Consider the following 14,430-nt stretch of genomic DNA (forward strand, 5'->3'; position numbering starts at 1 on the left):
TCACTCACTCTGTCACATTCTGCTTCCCCTTTGTTCCTCCACTCCTCACGCTTTAGCTGCACTCCAATCGTTTTTCAATGTGAATCTTTGCATGTGTGTGAGTTTGGAGGCTTAACAGCTGATATAAACTTCACAGGCTTGAATGAAAGGTTGAAAAATGTGCATTTAGCATCTTAGTAATTATTAGCCTTACCTGAGCACACATCCATATGTGTGCGCACATCTGACAGCTTTATGAGCCAAGCTCGGCATTCTCTTAGTTGTCTCAGTACTATAATTTCATGTTTCTAGCTGTTGTGTTCACACACAGAGTAATGGTTTGGTACATGGATTTACATGCAAACATTCTCCTTACAGGCTTAATTTAGAATTAAATCCCTAACAGCCTGCAATCTAGCCTTTCAGATTTGGCACCAAGTAATATAATGCTATTAGGGGCTGTGACCAGCTACTGCTTGCACTCCTTTACCATGTTGGTGCTCAAACATGTGTGAGAAACAAACAAACCAACGCGCACACACACACACACACACACACACACACACACCATGTGCCTTACTGGATTGTCTCCCACTTCCTTTTGTCGGAAGCTTACCCTCCCCTTCTCCCTCTGCCATTCTGCTCACCCTCCATCCTTTCATCTCGCCGGCCCTCTCTCCGCTCGTTCTCATCTTCATCAGCATTGTTCACTTGGTCACTCTCCTTTATATTTTCCATTTCTCGCTGTTATAGATTCTACATTGTCTACTCACCCCACCCTCCCCCTTCAGTTTATTTGTTAACGCATCTTTTTTTCCCACTTCTTTTCTTTTTGTGGCCCTCCTCTGGCTCTCTATGTTGGGCTGATGGCCAGTGTAGACCAGAGACAGGTTGCAATTACTTTACTCCTACTCTGACAGCTGTAGTGAAGCAAGGAAGGGAGATAAAGGGACTAAACAAAAAGATAAACAGAATAATTAGGGCTAAACTTAACACCCTGATCCATTTATTTTGCCCACTAATGAACGATTCTGAATCAGGAGCATTTCTGTCATCTCTACAGTCCTGTTCACAATAATGCAGAATCCAATTAAGCGTGCTGCTCCTCCCCAAAGTTATCCGTCTTTTTCATCCACTGACTTGCTGCACAATCAGACATCAAGAGAATTATAATACAGTAATGGAGAATGATTTCTTCCACATGCCCAGTGTAGCATACAAGAACTGGCCTTAATTGGTGTAGCTATATTTGAGTTGTGATGTAGGGCGGGCATTGCCTCCTTGACTTGAGCACTGTGTTGGGACAAATTTGCATATCTTTAAAAATCAATAATATGAGACAAGAAAAGAAAAAGGAAAACAAAGCATGATTTTTTCACTGAACGTGTCTCTGGGATCTGACCTGGGCCATGCTGCAGTTTTCAAATGTTTTCCTCAAAGTAGCAGCTCAAACAGAAGGAGAGCTCATTAGTTAAAGGTTGTAACAGGTATGAATGGGTATTGTTTGAAGATCGTCAGCTAGATTCATCTGTGTGAATGATTTTGTTAATTACCAGAACGAGTGAGGAGGAGAAAGTTTCATTGTTGGCTGGAAGCTGGGCTCCAGATGCTATTTTTGTCCCGGGTGATCGATGATATTTCTCTAGGGGTCAAAACTTACTGTGACAGGTGCCACCAATTAGGTGGAGCCGGCAACCTTTATCGCCCTTCTTTTTTCAGTAAATAGGCAGGTTTTCACACACGTGTACAGTAAGTGAGTCATCTTGCACCCACACATTTATGGTGTGAATTACTTAAATTCATACATGCGCGTACAGTTGTGGTCAGACGTTTACACCCACTCATCATGAGCATGAATGTCTTGGTCATTTGGGGCCGTTAGTTTCTTTAATCTGTTCTTTTTTGACTGTACAGCATTTATCTTTAATTACTTTCAAAAAGAACACTTGGGTGCACAATCTTGAATTCATTTAGGATTTCCAATCCACAGAGGCTATAATAACATATATACATACGGGCTCAAATACATACATGCAGTCACGTAATTATTTTAGTGGTGGTGCTGAAGGATTTACAGTGCCTTTGAACTTGAAAATAATTAAAGCCTATTTAATTATCATTAGTGATACTGAGTGATGCAAATTGCGAGTTTCTGTTTGCAGCATAAAAAGGATTTGCATGACAGCACTCGTTGGACTGACCAAACAATCGTATATTAAGTATAAGTTTTTTTTTTAGATGCATCTCTACTTTGACAAGATCTGAAAGATGAGCGGTTGGTTAGGATGTTCAGTAACACCTCAGTGTTTGCCATGATATGGAAATTGCTGGAACACCAGTGTCAATGTCCACAGTGAGGTGAGTTTTACATTGTCACAGATTGAGACGGTGTTGACCAAGAAAGAAGCTTCAGCTCAACTCAAACTCAACTGAAATTTTGAGCTGCCCACGTGGACGAGACAAATGCCTCTGGAGATGGTTTTATGGTCAAATGGGCCAAAGAAAGCCCACAGCTGGATGGTTTGACATGATTGGGAGTCCCAACAGCAAATTTATGTCAAACATACATCAAAACTGCTTTTGCAACGGATAAAGCAGGGTAACATTAGGCTTTTCCCCAAAAATATCAGACAGACTATGACAGAAGCTTGTTGATGGTTACCAAAAATATTAGTGGGATGCATAAACTCAATATACTGTTTTAAGGTTGTGTATATCCTTTTGACCTCGTGTGGAAGAGAGAAAATCCAAACTAAATTCAAACTTGAGCACACAAGTAATATTCTTTTAGTCATTAAAGATGTATTGTGTACAATCATTCCAGAAAAATCAATCATTAAAAGCCCCAAATTACCACGACTTTCATGCCCATGATGAGTGCATGCAAACTGTTGACCGCAACTGTACATAGAGTAGATTTGCACGTTTTTACGAAAATATTTATTTAGATTATGATGAAAATTACAGCAGTGACATTACAAGATTAAAAAAAAAGAAAAAGAAAATAATTGGTACTCATGTGGAATCAGATCTAAATATAAGAATCCCTGCCCATACATGACTTCACCCATCCAGCCACCTATCTATCCATCCAGTCATCAGACCAGTGCTAATCCAGTTCTCGATGGTAAGGAGCAAGAGTCTTCCCCAGCTGTCACTCGACAAGAGATGTAGTACAGCTTACAATACAATCATTTATATGAACTATATGACAAAAAAATTGAACTCCAAATGAAATGATGGCAGCCTGGGTAAATATTAAAATGAAAAGAAAGCAAAATAAATCCTGAGATGGCTGCCAGTCACTCACAATCAGGGAGGTGGGGTGGAGGTAAAAATAAGGAGTGAGGACGTGAGCTACTGTACATGTTACTGGTAAGCCCTCTGCCTCAACTAGGTTGATTATTTTAAGCACCGTGAGATTGATTTTGAGCCCCTGTGGGAGCCTTGTGGGTCTGTGTGAGTGAAAGTGAAGGTGCACACAGACAAAAAGAATCAGAATCAGAATCAGAATACTTTATTGATCCCTGGGGGAAATTATTTTTTGTTACAGTGCTCCATTTTAAACCAACATTAAGACAAGACAGACAATACGCTAACTAAGAATAGTACAATATATACATATATATACATACATACATACATAAGTCACTTATAAATAAATATTTGGAAAAGAAACATGTGTAGTTGTAGCAGCAAACAGTGTGTTAAGTGGATGTGTTGTACAGGGAGATGGCCACAGGCAGGAATGATTTCCTGTGTCGTTCAGTGGTGCTTTTCGGTAATCTCAGTCTCTCACTGAACGAGCTCCTGTGACTGACCAACATGTCATGGAGTGGGTGGGAGGTGTTATCCAACATTGTCTTTAAAAAGGGAAAAAGGGAAGGTGGAATAAAAGTTAGGACAGGGAAGATCACAAAGGAGAGTAGAGGAGAAGTGGAGAAGAGCTGTCTAGAGGTGTTCTCCAGATTCCCGAGGTTCTTAATAAGTGTCTTCAAGGACACCAGAGATGATTTGGGTCAAAGTAGTTTCTCTTCTTCCTTCCAAAAATGGCCCTAGTACTAAAAATCTCTCTGTTACCCAACTTAAAATAGGCTGATTGTAGGGAGCAAAAGCCTCAGATGACAGAACATATTGAGCTGTTCGATATTCTCAGAAAACACAAATCGTTCTAAAATCAGCGTTATGGCACCTTTCTATGGCCCCAGAAAACAGATTATTACATGTTGTCCTTGGTGATGCTGTATTTTCTGATTTCATTCATTGGAAATCTGGACTGTCCCCCCCCCATCAAGATGTACATCCACTCTTTATTTGTGGCTGTCTCGCTGTGTGAAGAGGACCTTGCCTTGACCATTTATTATATGACTGAGGAAGCAGGATGTTCACTGCCGCCTACGGAGCTTTCTCTGTGCACGTGTTTAGGAAAGCTATGCCGTTTAACAGCGACTCAGCCTCATTTCCTTCGTACGAAAACACAATAAATACCTTTTCTGTGGGCTCAGAACCAAATTTCCCTGCATGCCATCTGTGATCTGGCCATATTCATTTTACACCTGTTCCTCTGAGCATTGAGTTAATTATATCTCCTTGGGGTCTGGGAGCTTCATAAAACATTTCTGCTTGTGTGAATTATACTCTTCACCTTACAGCTGCCTGTGGGCGAGAGTTAAACAAGCTGATAAAATCACAAGATGCAGGAACACACGAGTTCCTCACAGCTGAGAAGACAAGTCTGATACTGTGCTTGCCTGCCATCTAGTGTTTGGATACAAGCACAGCTTTATATACACGTCTGGGTTTGGCTGCTCGTCTTCTATTGTAGCCGATTTCAGCGATGTAGTCGTAATGGAGCAAACATCAGTCTTTGATGTAGATCTTCTGAAAGCATGGGCTGAAATGTTATTTGTTAAATTCCTTATCTTGACAAAGGTTTCCTATAAAGTCACTAACAACACGAAAAGCAACCAACAGGTTGTACTCACACATTAGCTGAAGTTTTCCTGCTTATATTTTTTTCCCTCTGCGCTATAAAATACATTTTAAAAAGTCTTCTTGATCGAAATAACAATAATCGCAGTGAACGGCGTGTACTGAACGGCCCAGAATGCAACGGGGCGTTCAGTTCCTTCTTTTATTTAAATTAATTAAAATAAAATTAAAAACAATCTAAACACATTTGTGAATTATGTTTCCCTCTGGGATAGCTCAAATTCTAACCCTCCCAAAATACTCGTTAAAGCAACAAACCGTGATAAGGATTCCACGCGTCTTTTTGACCCTAGTTATACCTGGTGTGCAGCGCGTGCTAATCCGTGGGAGGAAGCTCATTGAAGAGGTCACGTGCCGAGTGCTTGTCACTCCACCAATCACCTTGGGGAAGGTCTGAGAGAAGAGCCAATCGTTGCCCTTGCAGGGCATCACCTGAATCCGGGTGAGCGAGTGAACAGAAAGCGTGGGTCAATGAGAGCAGGTGTAGCAGGAGAAGCCGGTTGGCAGGTGGATGCATCTCTCTGATGACTTGGAAGCGCTCGCGGCTGGCGATTGAGTGCGATGAATGAGTTGGGGCAGATCTCCACAACCCAATTCAGACTACTCTCCCCCCATGTTTTGCACAAATATTAAACCATCAAGGATCATGTGACTGGAGGGTCATTTATGTCCTCTTGATGACAGTAGACTTTTCTGGACTGTGGCACACGCATAAGACAACATTGTGAATGCAAATCATAAATCTGCATCTCACATGAAATGCTTGTAGGAAATATTCATATTCAAAATATTCACATCTCTCTGTGAGAGAGGGCAATGTAAACACAAGGTTAAAAGGAAATGCTTCTGGATTTAGACACTGAAAGCATCTGTTTCCTCATGTATGTTAATGATGAATGTTAATGTTTCTTAATACGCTTGTTTGGTCTTGCATTGGCCTATATTCACATGCAGTTTGTGCATATGACATTGGTGAGACACAAGAAGTGCCAAGAACCTGTTTTTTTTATGACATACTGCTTTACATGTGCAAGTTATCATACAAAAATAATGCATTTTCAGTGGAACACTTGAGGTGCACAGTGCACAACGCTGAAAAATACTGGCATTGTAATTTAGGTGTCTTTACGGATGATGCACCTGTATGTAAAGTGTTTACTGTGGATCTTTATTTAATACTGCTTTTTTGTTTAACATGTAACCACTTAACTAAACTTTCAGAAAACAACTCCGTGATCATATTGTGTCCTACTGTCCTTGGTGCACAGCTTCAGTTTGGCCCCCAAACAAAACCAGTTCATGTTTCTGCCCCACTTTTTAGCCTTATTGGAACACGAAGTGTTGCCCGCACGATCTTGAAACACAGAGCCACAGAGTTTAACCTCGAACATCATCTGATGATGCCACAGTGATAACACATTCACAGAGTGGGTTGAACAGGAGGCAAATGAAATGATGTCTATTGAGTTGGCCTACTCCAAGATGAGTTCTGGATCCTTCTATCTGTGTGACTGACTACAGCAGTTAAGCACAGAACAGCAAACCAGCCCAGCAGCATCTGCTAAATCTCAAAACATCTTTAAGATTCCCATTGTAACCTACAGGTTAACCTGTAAGTATCAAATATTTTAAATTGTTTAACATGCATACTTTCTGATTTTTCTGCATGCTACTTGAAAGTGTGCAAACCTGTTTTGTTTCTAAATGAAATAGTAGCTTTGTGTGCCAGTTCCATATACTATGGAAGGATTATTGCAAGTAGTCAAAAAATGTAAATATTTATGTAATTAATATTGCTACTTAAGTAAGTTAACCCTGATCTTCACTAATCAGAATATGTACCGTGTAGTATTAAACTGACACAGTAATGTCTGGAGAGAGATATGAATCAGTTTGATTGTTCTCTTCTCTCATACCTCATACAAATAATAATCCGCTGGTCTCAAAAAAGCGGGATGTGTGTCGGCACAGATAATTGGTGAACTGTCCACGACCCAGTTTGCTGTAATTATCTGATGGCTGCAGTATATAACTGTGACCGTCATGTTAAATGTAGAGCGAAAACAGAGTGACAACATCAGGGACCAGGTCGCAAGAATAAAGAAGTTTTAATGTCAGACTGCATGGTGAGTATAAGATGAATAATTTAATAAAGCGTAGTTAATGTATTTCAGGGTGGATTTTATATGGTTTATCATCAGAAAAATGGAAGCTTAATCTAATCAAAGTTAGAAATACATTTACTGTTGAGAGATTTAACCTGTAAGAAAAAGAAGCTGCATTTGGGGGTTTCTCAGATTTTTAGAATTATACACAAAATTGCATATTTTTCATTTAAATTTTATATCTCGGTTATTGTGTAAAGTTGAGTCTTGAATAAAATTAATGAAGTTTGAATTTTTAAATTTATACATGTGCAGTTCTTTAAAATGCCTGCAGATTTAAAGGCCTCTCCTACATGTGTTGGCTGAACGTGTTTATTTACAACATTTAGTGAGGAAAAATCTGAGGGCATATGGCCACCTCTGTTAAGAACAGATGGGAATTATGGGAGCATTAATGGCTTAGCTAAAGAGGCTATACCCTTTTTACCTTACTTGTAGGACATGGGCTGACCCAGCATCAGCCAGGCCAAACCAATATGAGCAGTTACACTTACAGCAGAATTCATAAGTAAAATGAGATTATTTCTGATTTTGTCTCCATTTGATTCTATTCGGAACTTTTATACTTTTCTTTAATTGTTTTTAACATAAAGACAGAGGAATCTGTTTCTCTAGTTCCACATTTTATAAACGATTTGTTTGCTCAAACATCATCATCATTAAGTACAACGAGTGAGCGTTCACTCTGCTAAATGAGGAGCTTACAATGTGTTTTACTGACACAAGTTTGAATGCACTTTTAAACGGAGACTGAGTTTGAGGAATATTCTTTGACTCTTTCGCGTCTCACGACCTAAAACGTGTGGAATCAGTCACATGGATCAGTTTTGCCCAGCCATACATGTTTGAGGGTCGGGGCTGGAGTTGCATAACTTGTTGTTTGTGGTTTGCACAGATGTTGTGGCAGCATTTTCAACCTGCAGTGATATTGACACGATTATTGGAATAATGATGTATACCAAAGTCTACTGGGGCACTCAGGGTGGATTAAGGTTTCCATAAAAGCGGATGGGCATCCTTTATAGTTTCAGATACTTCCAGGGGAACAGGAGGGAACCAAACTCGTCTCATCATAACAGATTCTGCAATGAACTGACACTTCTGTAGTTCCAAGATATCACTAAGGTCATATGTCACAGTTTGTTTTTTTCTCTTCAGTTTAGGTTTGCGTGAAACTAAGCAAACGTTGCATTGATAGCGTTCTGATTGCATCTGTTTATTCTGTTTTCTTGCATGTATCTTTAATTGTCCGTACATTCGTGTGTGTTTACAGATTTAGCATGCCTCTGTTTGCATTGAAATCCTTGCTGTTGTGTGTGCTGATGGTTGGTGCAGTGTATACCTGTATGCTGAAGAATTACACTTTATGGATTGAGAAGCAAGACTGCACCCAGTGCGTGGCCATCAACACTACCATCTGCAGTGGCTATTGTTACACCCAGGTGACAACTTCTGCACACAGTTACACTTTTCATGGAAACTCAGTGATGTAAAGGTTAAGCAAACTGTATGATGGACATTTTGAGAATATTTGAGACAACAATAAATGTGATGAAGGTAATGATGACATATCAAACTGTAACACATTCTGCGGATTTTTCACATATTAATCATATAAAAATCTTAATGGCACCTTGTTCCGTTCTCATTGAATATTGTCGTCATCAGCCTTGTTTCCTCATTTCCAGGACACTAATTTGAGGGGACGATTTGGGAGGACTTTCTTGATCCAGCGTAGCTGTGTTCCTCTATCCTTGGTGTACCGGGCTGCCCATATTCCTGGTTGTCCCAAGGATGTCAACCCACAGCTGTATTATCCCGCAGCCCACTGCTGCAGCTGTAGGCGCTGTGACACACGCACACACCGTTGCGTCCGGACCAGCCGTATCCCTTATGATCAGTGCTTCACGACACTTGACAGTGTGAAGAAACAGAACCAGTCTGCTGTGGAGATCTCACAATACTCCAATACAAGCAGCAGCGCGCTTGCACGGAAGTGATTCAGCTATTAATGAAAATGACTACGTGTTTGTGTGTGTTGATGTTATTGTAGTGCATCTCATGTTCTGTTCTCTAGTTTATTATGATATTGCAATAAAACAGTCTGTTCATGCAATACAGTTGTGATTTTTTTTGTCTTTTATGACTAAAAGTGTGAAATTACAATAAAAACATTTAAATAAACAAATAAAAAATAAATTAAATAAAAAAAAAAAGGCTAATTTGGTTACTGCTTAGCTTAGGGGGTTGGGTGGCGATAATAATAAACTGGACCATGAACAGACCCAGTACAATACCTAACAATAGCAAGAATGATGGTTCCAGGAAATGGGTTCCTGCTGTGAGCCAGCACGAACCATATCAGAGATATCAGGATTACTCGGCTGATGTCTGAGAGAAACGCTTATAAATGTTGCGTCATGGTCTGTTTGTCCCGCCCAGTTTTTAGAGAATCAATTTTTATTGGTTCCCAAGTCAGGTCTGAGGCGCACCTAGCTGTAGCTTGTCTCCTTCCTCTTTCTACTCATTCATTAATTTATTAACCAAGACGATGGTGGATATGAAGCAGCGTTAAAGTCTTTATTTTAAGGCGTGCTGTCCCAGCTCTTTTCCGTAAGTAACCACGATTCTTTCGAATACAGCTCCGATGTTTTACTATGTCTTTCACATCTAAATAAATTTAACAACCCGGGAAAAAGTTGCAGGACGGGTTAAAAAAACAACCAAAAAGCAAAAAACTGTAAAGCTTTTGTAATTAGGCAGAGCAGATGTAGTTAACTTTCTAACTCAGATCACACGTTATTATCAGGCGCAGTAGCTGTTTGTTTTTTAATTTATGATTTTATCCATTGTATGAGTGTATGTTTGCAATCAAGACGCCTCGAGACAAGAGCTGGATTCATCTGAAATGACACACTGCAGATGGGTGTATGCCTGCCTTGGTTTGGATATTAGGATTGTGCTTTGATGTTGGTGGGTAACTGACCCTGATTTTAACTTGGCTGGTAATGCAGTGGGTGGAGAGTCAAATTTATCCTTGTCTCTGCAGGGCCGGACTTTCCTCTATATATATCACCTTGAGCTTATTTCTGCTCTTGCCTTGCTCAGTGTCTCTCAGGGACTCTCAGCCTGCTCTCCCTCTGTGCTAAAACAACTTCTGCACTCACCAAATTCAAGAACCATGGCCCAGCAACAACAGATAAGGTACGGACCTGTGCACCAAGTTAGATGAGATAATAGGAACGAGGCATGTTCTAATTGTTTTTTTGTCAATCCAATAGTTTTATACAATAAACACAGAATTTGCCACCTGTCTTTTGCTCTTGTGCCGATGTGTAGCACTTTATTACAGTTATATGTGAGTTGTTTGCTTTACTTTGTCAACAAGTTATTTTCTATAGCTTCTACAAAGAGATACACTAGTATGGGTCACACACCAAGAAGCATAATGAGTTGCTTTCATATTACTTCAGCTTAGTTTGAGCAGGTTTTCTCGCCTCGCCTGTCAACGCCCTTCTTTGTGTAACTGCAGAAATGGTGGGAAAAAGAATGATTGTTATGTCCTTGTCTGTTGCGACTTGCCTTTGTACAGTCTACCAGCCAAACTGATCAATGGAGGGATTGCAGGCATGGTAGGAGTCACCTGTGTGTTCCCAATCGACTTGGCCAAGACGCGCTTGCAGAACCAGCGCAGTGGGCAGCAAATCTACAAGAACATGTAAGACCGGCACCTGCAAATGAAAACTCACTGATAGTTTGAGACAACACTAGTATAGTTTGTATCTTCATAATCCAGTGCTTCTTCTTCTTAAAAATGCATGTGAATACATTATTGTTTCTACTATGCAAGTTCCTGTTCTTGTTGCTGTGTCATCATTATGTTTCAGTGACACTTATGTTGTAATGACACCATTCTGCTACACTGAATGATAACAACCTTCACTGTGAATCTCATGTTTCTCACCAGGATGGACTGCCTAGTGAAGACAGTTAAATCTGAGGGCTACTTTGGCATGTACAGAGGTAATACTTGCCCATACTTGCAGTTTTTACAAGTGATTGTTTGCCCCAAAGTCCTTTATCTAGTTTTGCAAGAACTGCCATCACCTACATTGGCAGATATATGTAAAAGCAAAGAGATCTATGACACATTTTAATTGCCTGACCTTATTTGAAATTGGTGGAACCAATACAACCAGACTGGGTAATTTAATAAGACGCACAGATGCTGAGTCACATTCAGTGTTGGATCAAAGCCTGAGTAAACTGGCCCATTAATGGTTTGGTGCAAGGCAGCGAAAAATGCAGTCAGTTGTGTCACAGTAGCTTAGTGGCAGGCTATTTTGTTCTGTTGCTAAACATTTCCGTTTTGCTTTGCACATTCCTACAGTCAGGATAGTTTCTATACTCCTGTTTTCCTGCACTGGAAATGTGCTGTCAGACTGATGAGTTAATATGTTTCAGCAAGTCTGCACCTTTGCTTCATTAGGAGGAAGTTTGTCACAAGCAGGTTTGTTGTTGCAGGTGCTGCAGTAAATCTAACCCTGGTAACCCCAGAGAAAGCCATCAAACTAGCTGCTAATGATTTCTTTCGCCACATGTTGAGCAAAGATGGGTGAGTAGCACTTAAGAACATATTAACATCCAGTGTCATTCTTATTTATTTATTTTTTATCTAATCGACGTGTTTGGGTCCTTAGTGGTAAGTTGACAGTGTTCAAGGAGATGTTGGCGGGATGCTGTGCGGGGATGTGCCAGGTCATTGTCACCACACCCATGGAGATGCTCAAGATCCAGCTGCAGGATGCAGGCAGGATAGGTAAAACCATCTACATCTGCAAATCATTTGCAAAAACCCCCAAACAAAACTGGTGTTTGGGGGTGTTTCAGCTCTAAAATACTTAGATTTCCTGTTTCTGCCAGCTGCCCAGCAGAGAGTGATGCCCGCTGTTGTAACAACTCTGAAGATGGGCAGGGCCAGCGCAGTTCTTAGCCGTTCCTATAACACCGTCCCTGGGCCTCAAGCCATGCGAACTTCTGCCATACAGATCACCAGAGAGCTGCTGAGGACCAAGGGTGTTACAGGACTATACAGGGGTCTTGGGGCCACATTGATGAGGTGAGATGTGCAAATGTATTGCCATATCACATGTTTAATCAACCAGTTTTACATCTTTCTGTCTATCAATCCAAACATGTTTGTTTGTATTTTATCTTTTCAGGGACATCCCGTTCTCTGTTGTGTACTTTCCTCTTTTTGCACATGTGCACCAGCTTGGCCAGCATTCATCTGACGACCCATCCGTCCCTTTCTATTGGTCCTTTTTGTCTGGCTGCTTGGCTGGATCCATCGCCGCTGTGGCTGTCAGTCCTTGTGATGGTGAGAGACTCATTTGGTGCACTACGAAGTAAAGTGACATTTTAAAGAAGAACATCATTTTATTATTTGCATAATTTATAATTTTCTGTCTCATGCAGTTGTCAAAACAAGGCTCCAGTCACTCAGAAAAGGAACTAATGAAGAAACGTACAGTGGCGTGGTGGACTGTATCAGGTGAACATAGCTTAAATCATAGCTTTGGATTCTCAGCATCACCAACAAACATTCTGCTTGGCTTGGCCTCGATAGCATAAATCAAAGACTAATTCTGGGCTTGTCTTGTTAATTGCAGGAAGATCCTGAGAAAAGAGGGTCCTGGAGCTTTCCTCAAGGGAGCTACTTGCCGGGCCCTTGTCATAGCCCCGCTCTTTGGCATTGCACAGGTTGTGTACTTTGTGGGTGTTGGAGAGTTCCTGCTGGGGTACACACCCTACAACATCTGCTCTGCATAAAAAAAAAAAAGCTGTTTCCAACCTTTGCTGGTTTATTAAATTACAGCAGCTATGCCCCGAGTGTAGCAATGGATCCAGCTCTTTGTGTACCTTCTTTATTGTTGGAGGTTTCGAGTAAAATGCTAAATGGATCATAGATATGCCATTCATTTTAAAATGGTCTAAAAATATGACTTTAGCATGAAGATCTCTTTTTTTAAGAGACTGAGGTTGAAGTTTACCAGTCTATGTGCTTCACTGGATCTTTCTGGGAGAGAGAGCTTTCCTCACCTGCCCAGAGCTCTGCTTCAGGGGCACCAGACTATTCACTGCTTTCTCAGCTTTACTCCATCACCTGCCTTTCATTGCAACCCTAATCTGGTTTTCCATCTAACTGCTCTATCTTGGCAACTATGAGGTGATGGTATTTAATGTTATGAAGAGACATAACTGTGCCAATTAGCATAAAACAATAGTGGTAGAACATTTTTACTTCACTTCCGTCCTGTTTTAAGAGGATAAATAAAAAAGGGGCATAACCTCATCCCAAATTCTGTCAGCTAGGGATGATGGTTTAGAAAAGATGAAGAAGAAACGTTTGGTTAAGAGGTCTCCTGTTCCCCGTTCTCGCACCACATACACAACTGTGATTGATCTAAAGTGAATTTTAGTTTTGAGCGCTCACTGTGAGTCTCTTCTACACAACTCTGTGTATTTTTTGTTTGTGTTTTTTAACTCTGCAAATAAAGCCCAACAAGGCCACCTGCAGCTGACTTTCGAGAACCACATTTTTGTGGTAAAGGAAATGTTGTTTAATGGTAAAGACTTTATTGATGGATTCATTTGGCATTTGGGACCAAACGTGGAAGAAAAAAGGTGCTACATGACCTACATGTAGCCATGTTCTCTTAGTCTGTTGTGGTTGTCTGTCTGATTTCTAGCTGTCAGAGAGGCAGGAGCACACACACAATGACATGTTAGGCATTCAGAGGCAGTAAACAGTGTAATGATAGATTCTCTGCCTGCTCGACCTTTTCATGGGTTAAAGTCATTTAAACTGTTCTACCAATGTAAATATGCAGGTTTTTCTTCAGTTTTCTCAAACTGTGCAAAGTGGAGCCAAATTAGAGCAGTTTTTTGTAAATACATAAATGCTGAATAAATGTCTGTAAATGCAGCGTTTATTTCTGTTGTTTGTGTTGAGTGTGTGTGGCTTGAAGTGTTGAATGTTATAGTCTGTAATCACTCGCTGATGGGAAACAGGCAGCAAATTAACTTCAGATGATTTAATATTTTGTTTTTATGTAGGCCTGTAAGGTGTTACCCTGCTCCTTTACACATGCACCACAAGCGTGGTTCAGATTTTGGCAGTAAAAGTGCTCGTGCTGCAATGCTGAGGTAATTTCACCCCGGGCAGTCCTTGAGCCAGCTGGATTGCACACATAACTATACCTTTAACTTAATATCCAGCTGTCCTTACAGA

At 40.6% G+C, this 14,430-nt stretch overlaps 2 protein-coding genes and 1 non-coding gene across 6 annotated transcripts; all 3 read left to right on the plus strand.

Moving 5' to 3' along the window:
- The first annotated feature begins 5,294 nt into the window (after window positions 1-5,294).
- Window positions 5,295-5,586, plus strand: LOC147304729 (Nuclear RNase P). The gene has a single exon (XR_015126763.1).
- Window positions 5,587-8,274: 2,688 nt separating this feature from the next.
- LOC147304730 (follitropin subunit beta-like) lies at window positions 8,275-9,191 on the plus strand. Its single transcript, XM_086277633.1, has 2 exons — window positions 8,275-8,578; window positions 8,825-9,191. Exons 1-2 carry the CDS (start codon window positions 8,417-8,419, stop codon window positions 9,134-9,136), a joined length of 474 nt encoding a protein of 157 aa, XP_086133759.1. The 5' UTR covers window positions 8,275-8,416; the 3' UTR covers window positions 9,137-9,191.
- A 403-nt stretch (window positions 9,192-9,594) lies between these two features.
- Window positions 9,595-14,124, plus strand: LOC147304731 (mitochondrial glutamate carrier 1-like). 4 transcript variants are annotated; one of them, XM_086276783.1, is made up of 11 exons: window positions 9,621-9,749; window positions 9,995-10,109; window positions 10,186-10,340; window positions 10,729-10,854; window positions 11,104-11,159; window positions 11,661-11,751; window positions 11,837-11,955; window positions 12,060-12,255; window positions 12,359-12,516; window positions 12,615-12,690; window positions 12,809-14,124. In XM_086276783.1, the coding sequence occupies exons 2-11, from the start codon at window positions 10,104-10,106 to the stop codon at window positions 12,966-12,968; spliced, it is 1,143 nt and encodes a 380-aa protein (XP_086132909.1). In that variant the 5' UTR covers window positions 9,621-9,749; window positions 9,995-10,103; the 3' UTR covers window positions 12,969-14,124. The 4 variants fall into 4 exon arrangements, with proteins under 4 accessions (XP_086132912.1, XP_086132909.1, XP_086132910.1 ...); XM_086276784.1 differs by having other exon boundaries at window positions 9,626-9,749; window positions 10,013-10,109; XM_086276786.1 differs by lacking the exon at window positions 9,995-10,109 and having other exon boundaries at window positions 9,595-9,749; window positions 10,245-10,340.
- Window positions 14,125-14,430: the final 306 nt, after the last annotated feature.

The sequence above is a fragment of the Aulonocara sp. 'chitande type north' Nkhata Bay genome, linkage group LG20 (genome assembly GCF_057382095.1).
Source record: "Aulonocara sp. 'chitande type north' Nkhata Bay isolate Kocher_YH1m ecotype deep benthic linkage group LG20, A_spYH_male_GT1.1, whole genome shotgun sequence".
Lineage (NCBI taxonomy): Eukaryota > Metazoa > Chordata > Actinopteri > Cichliformes > Cichlidae > Aulonocara > Aulonocara sp. 'chitande type north' Nkhata Bay.

Bases quoted from the DNA above. Each gene is read 5' to 3' on its own strand.
- LOC147304730 (XM_086277633.1), top strand. From the start codon at position 8,417: ATGCCTCTGTTTGCATTGAAATCCTTGCTGTTGTGTGTGCTGATGGTT. The intron at 8,579-8,824 runs GTGACAACTTCT...CCTCATTTCCAG, and splicing joins GTGGCTATTGTTACACCCAG to GACACTAATTTGAGGGGACG.
- LOC147304731 (XM_086276783.1), top strand. The intron at 11,160-11,660 runs GTAATACTTGCC...TTGTTGTTGCAG, and splicing joins CTACTTTGGCATGTACAGAG to GTGCTGCAGTAAATCTAACC. The intron at 12,256-12,358 runs GTGAGATGTGCA...TTATCTTTTCAG, and splicing joins CTTGGGGCCACATTGATGAG to GGACATCCCGTTCTCTGTTG.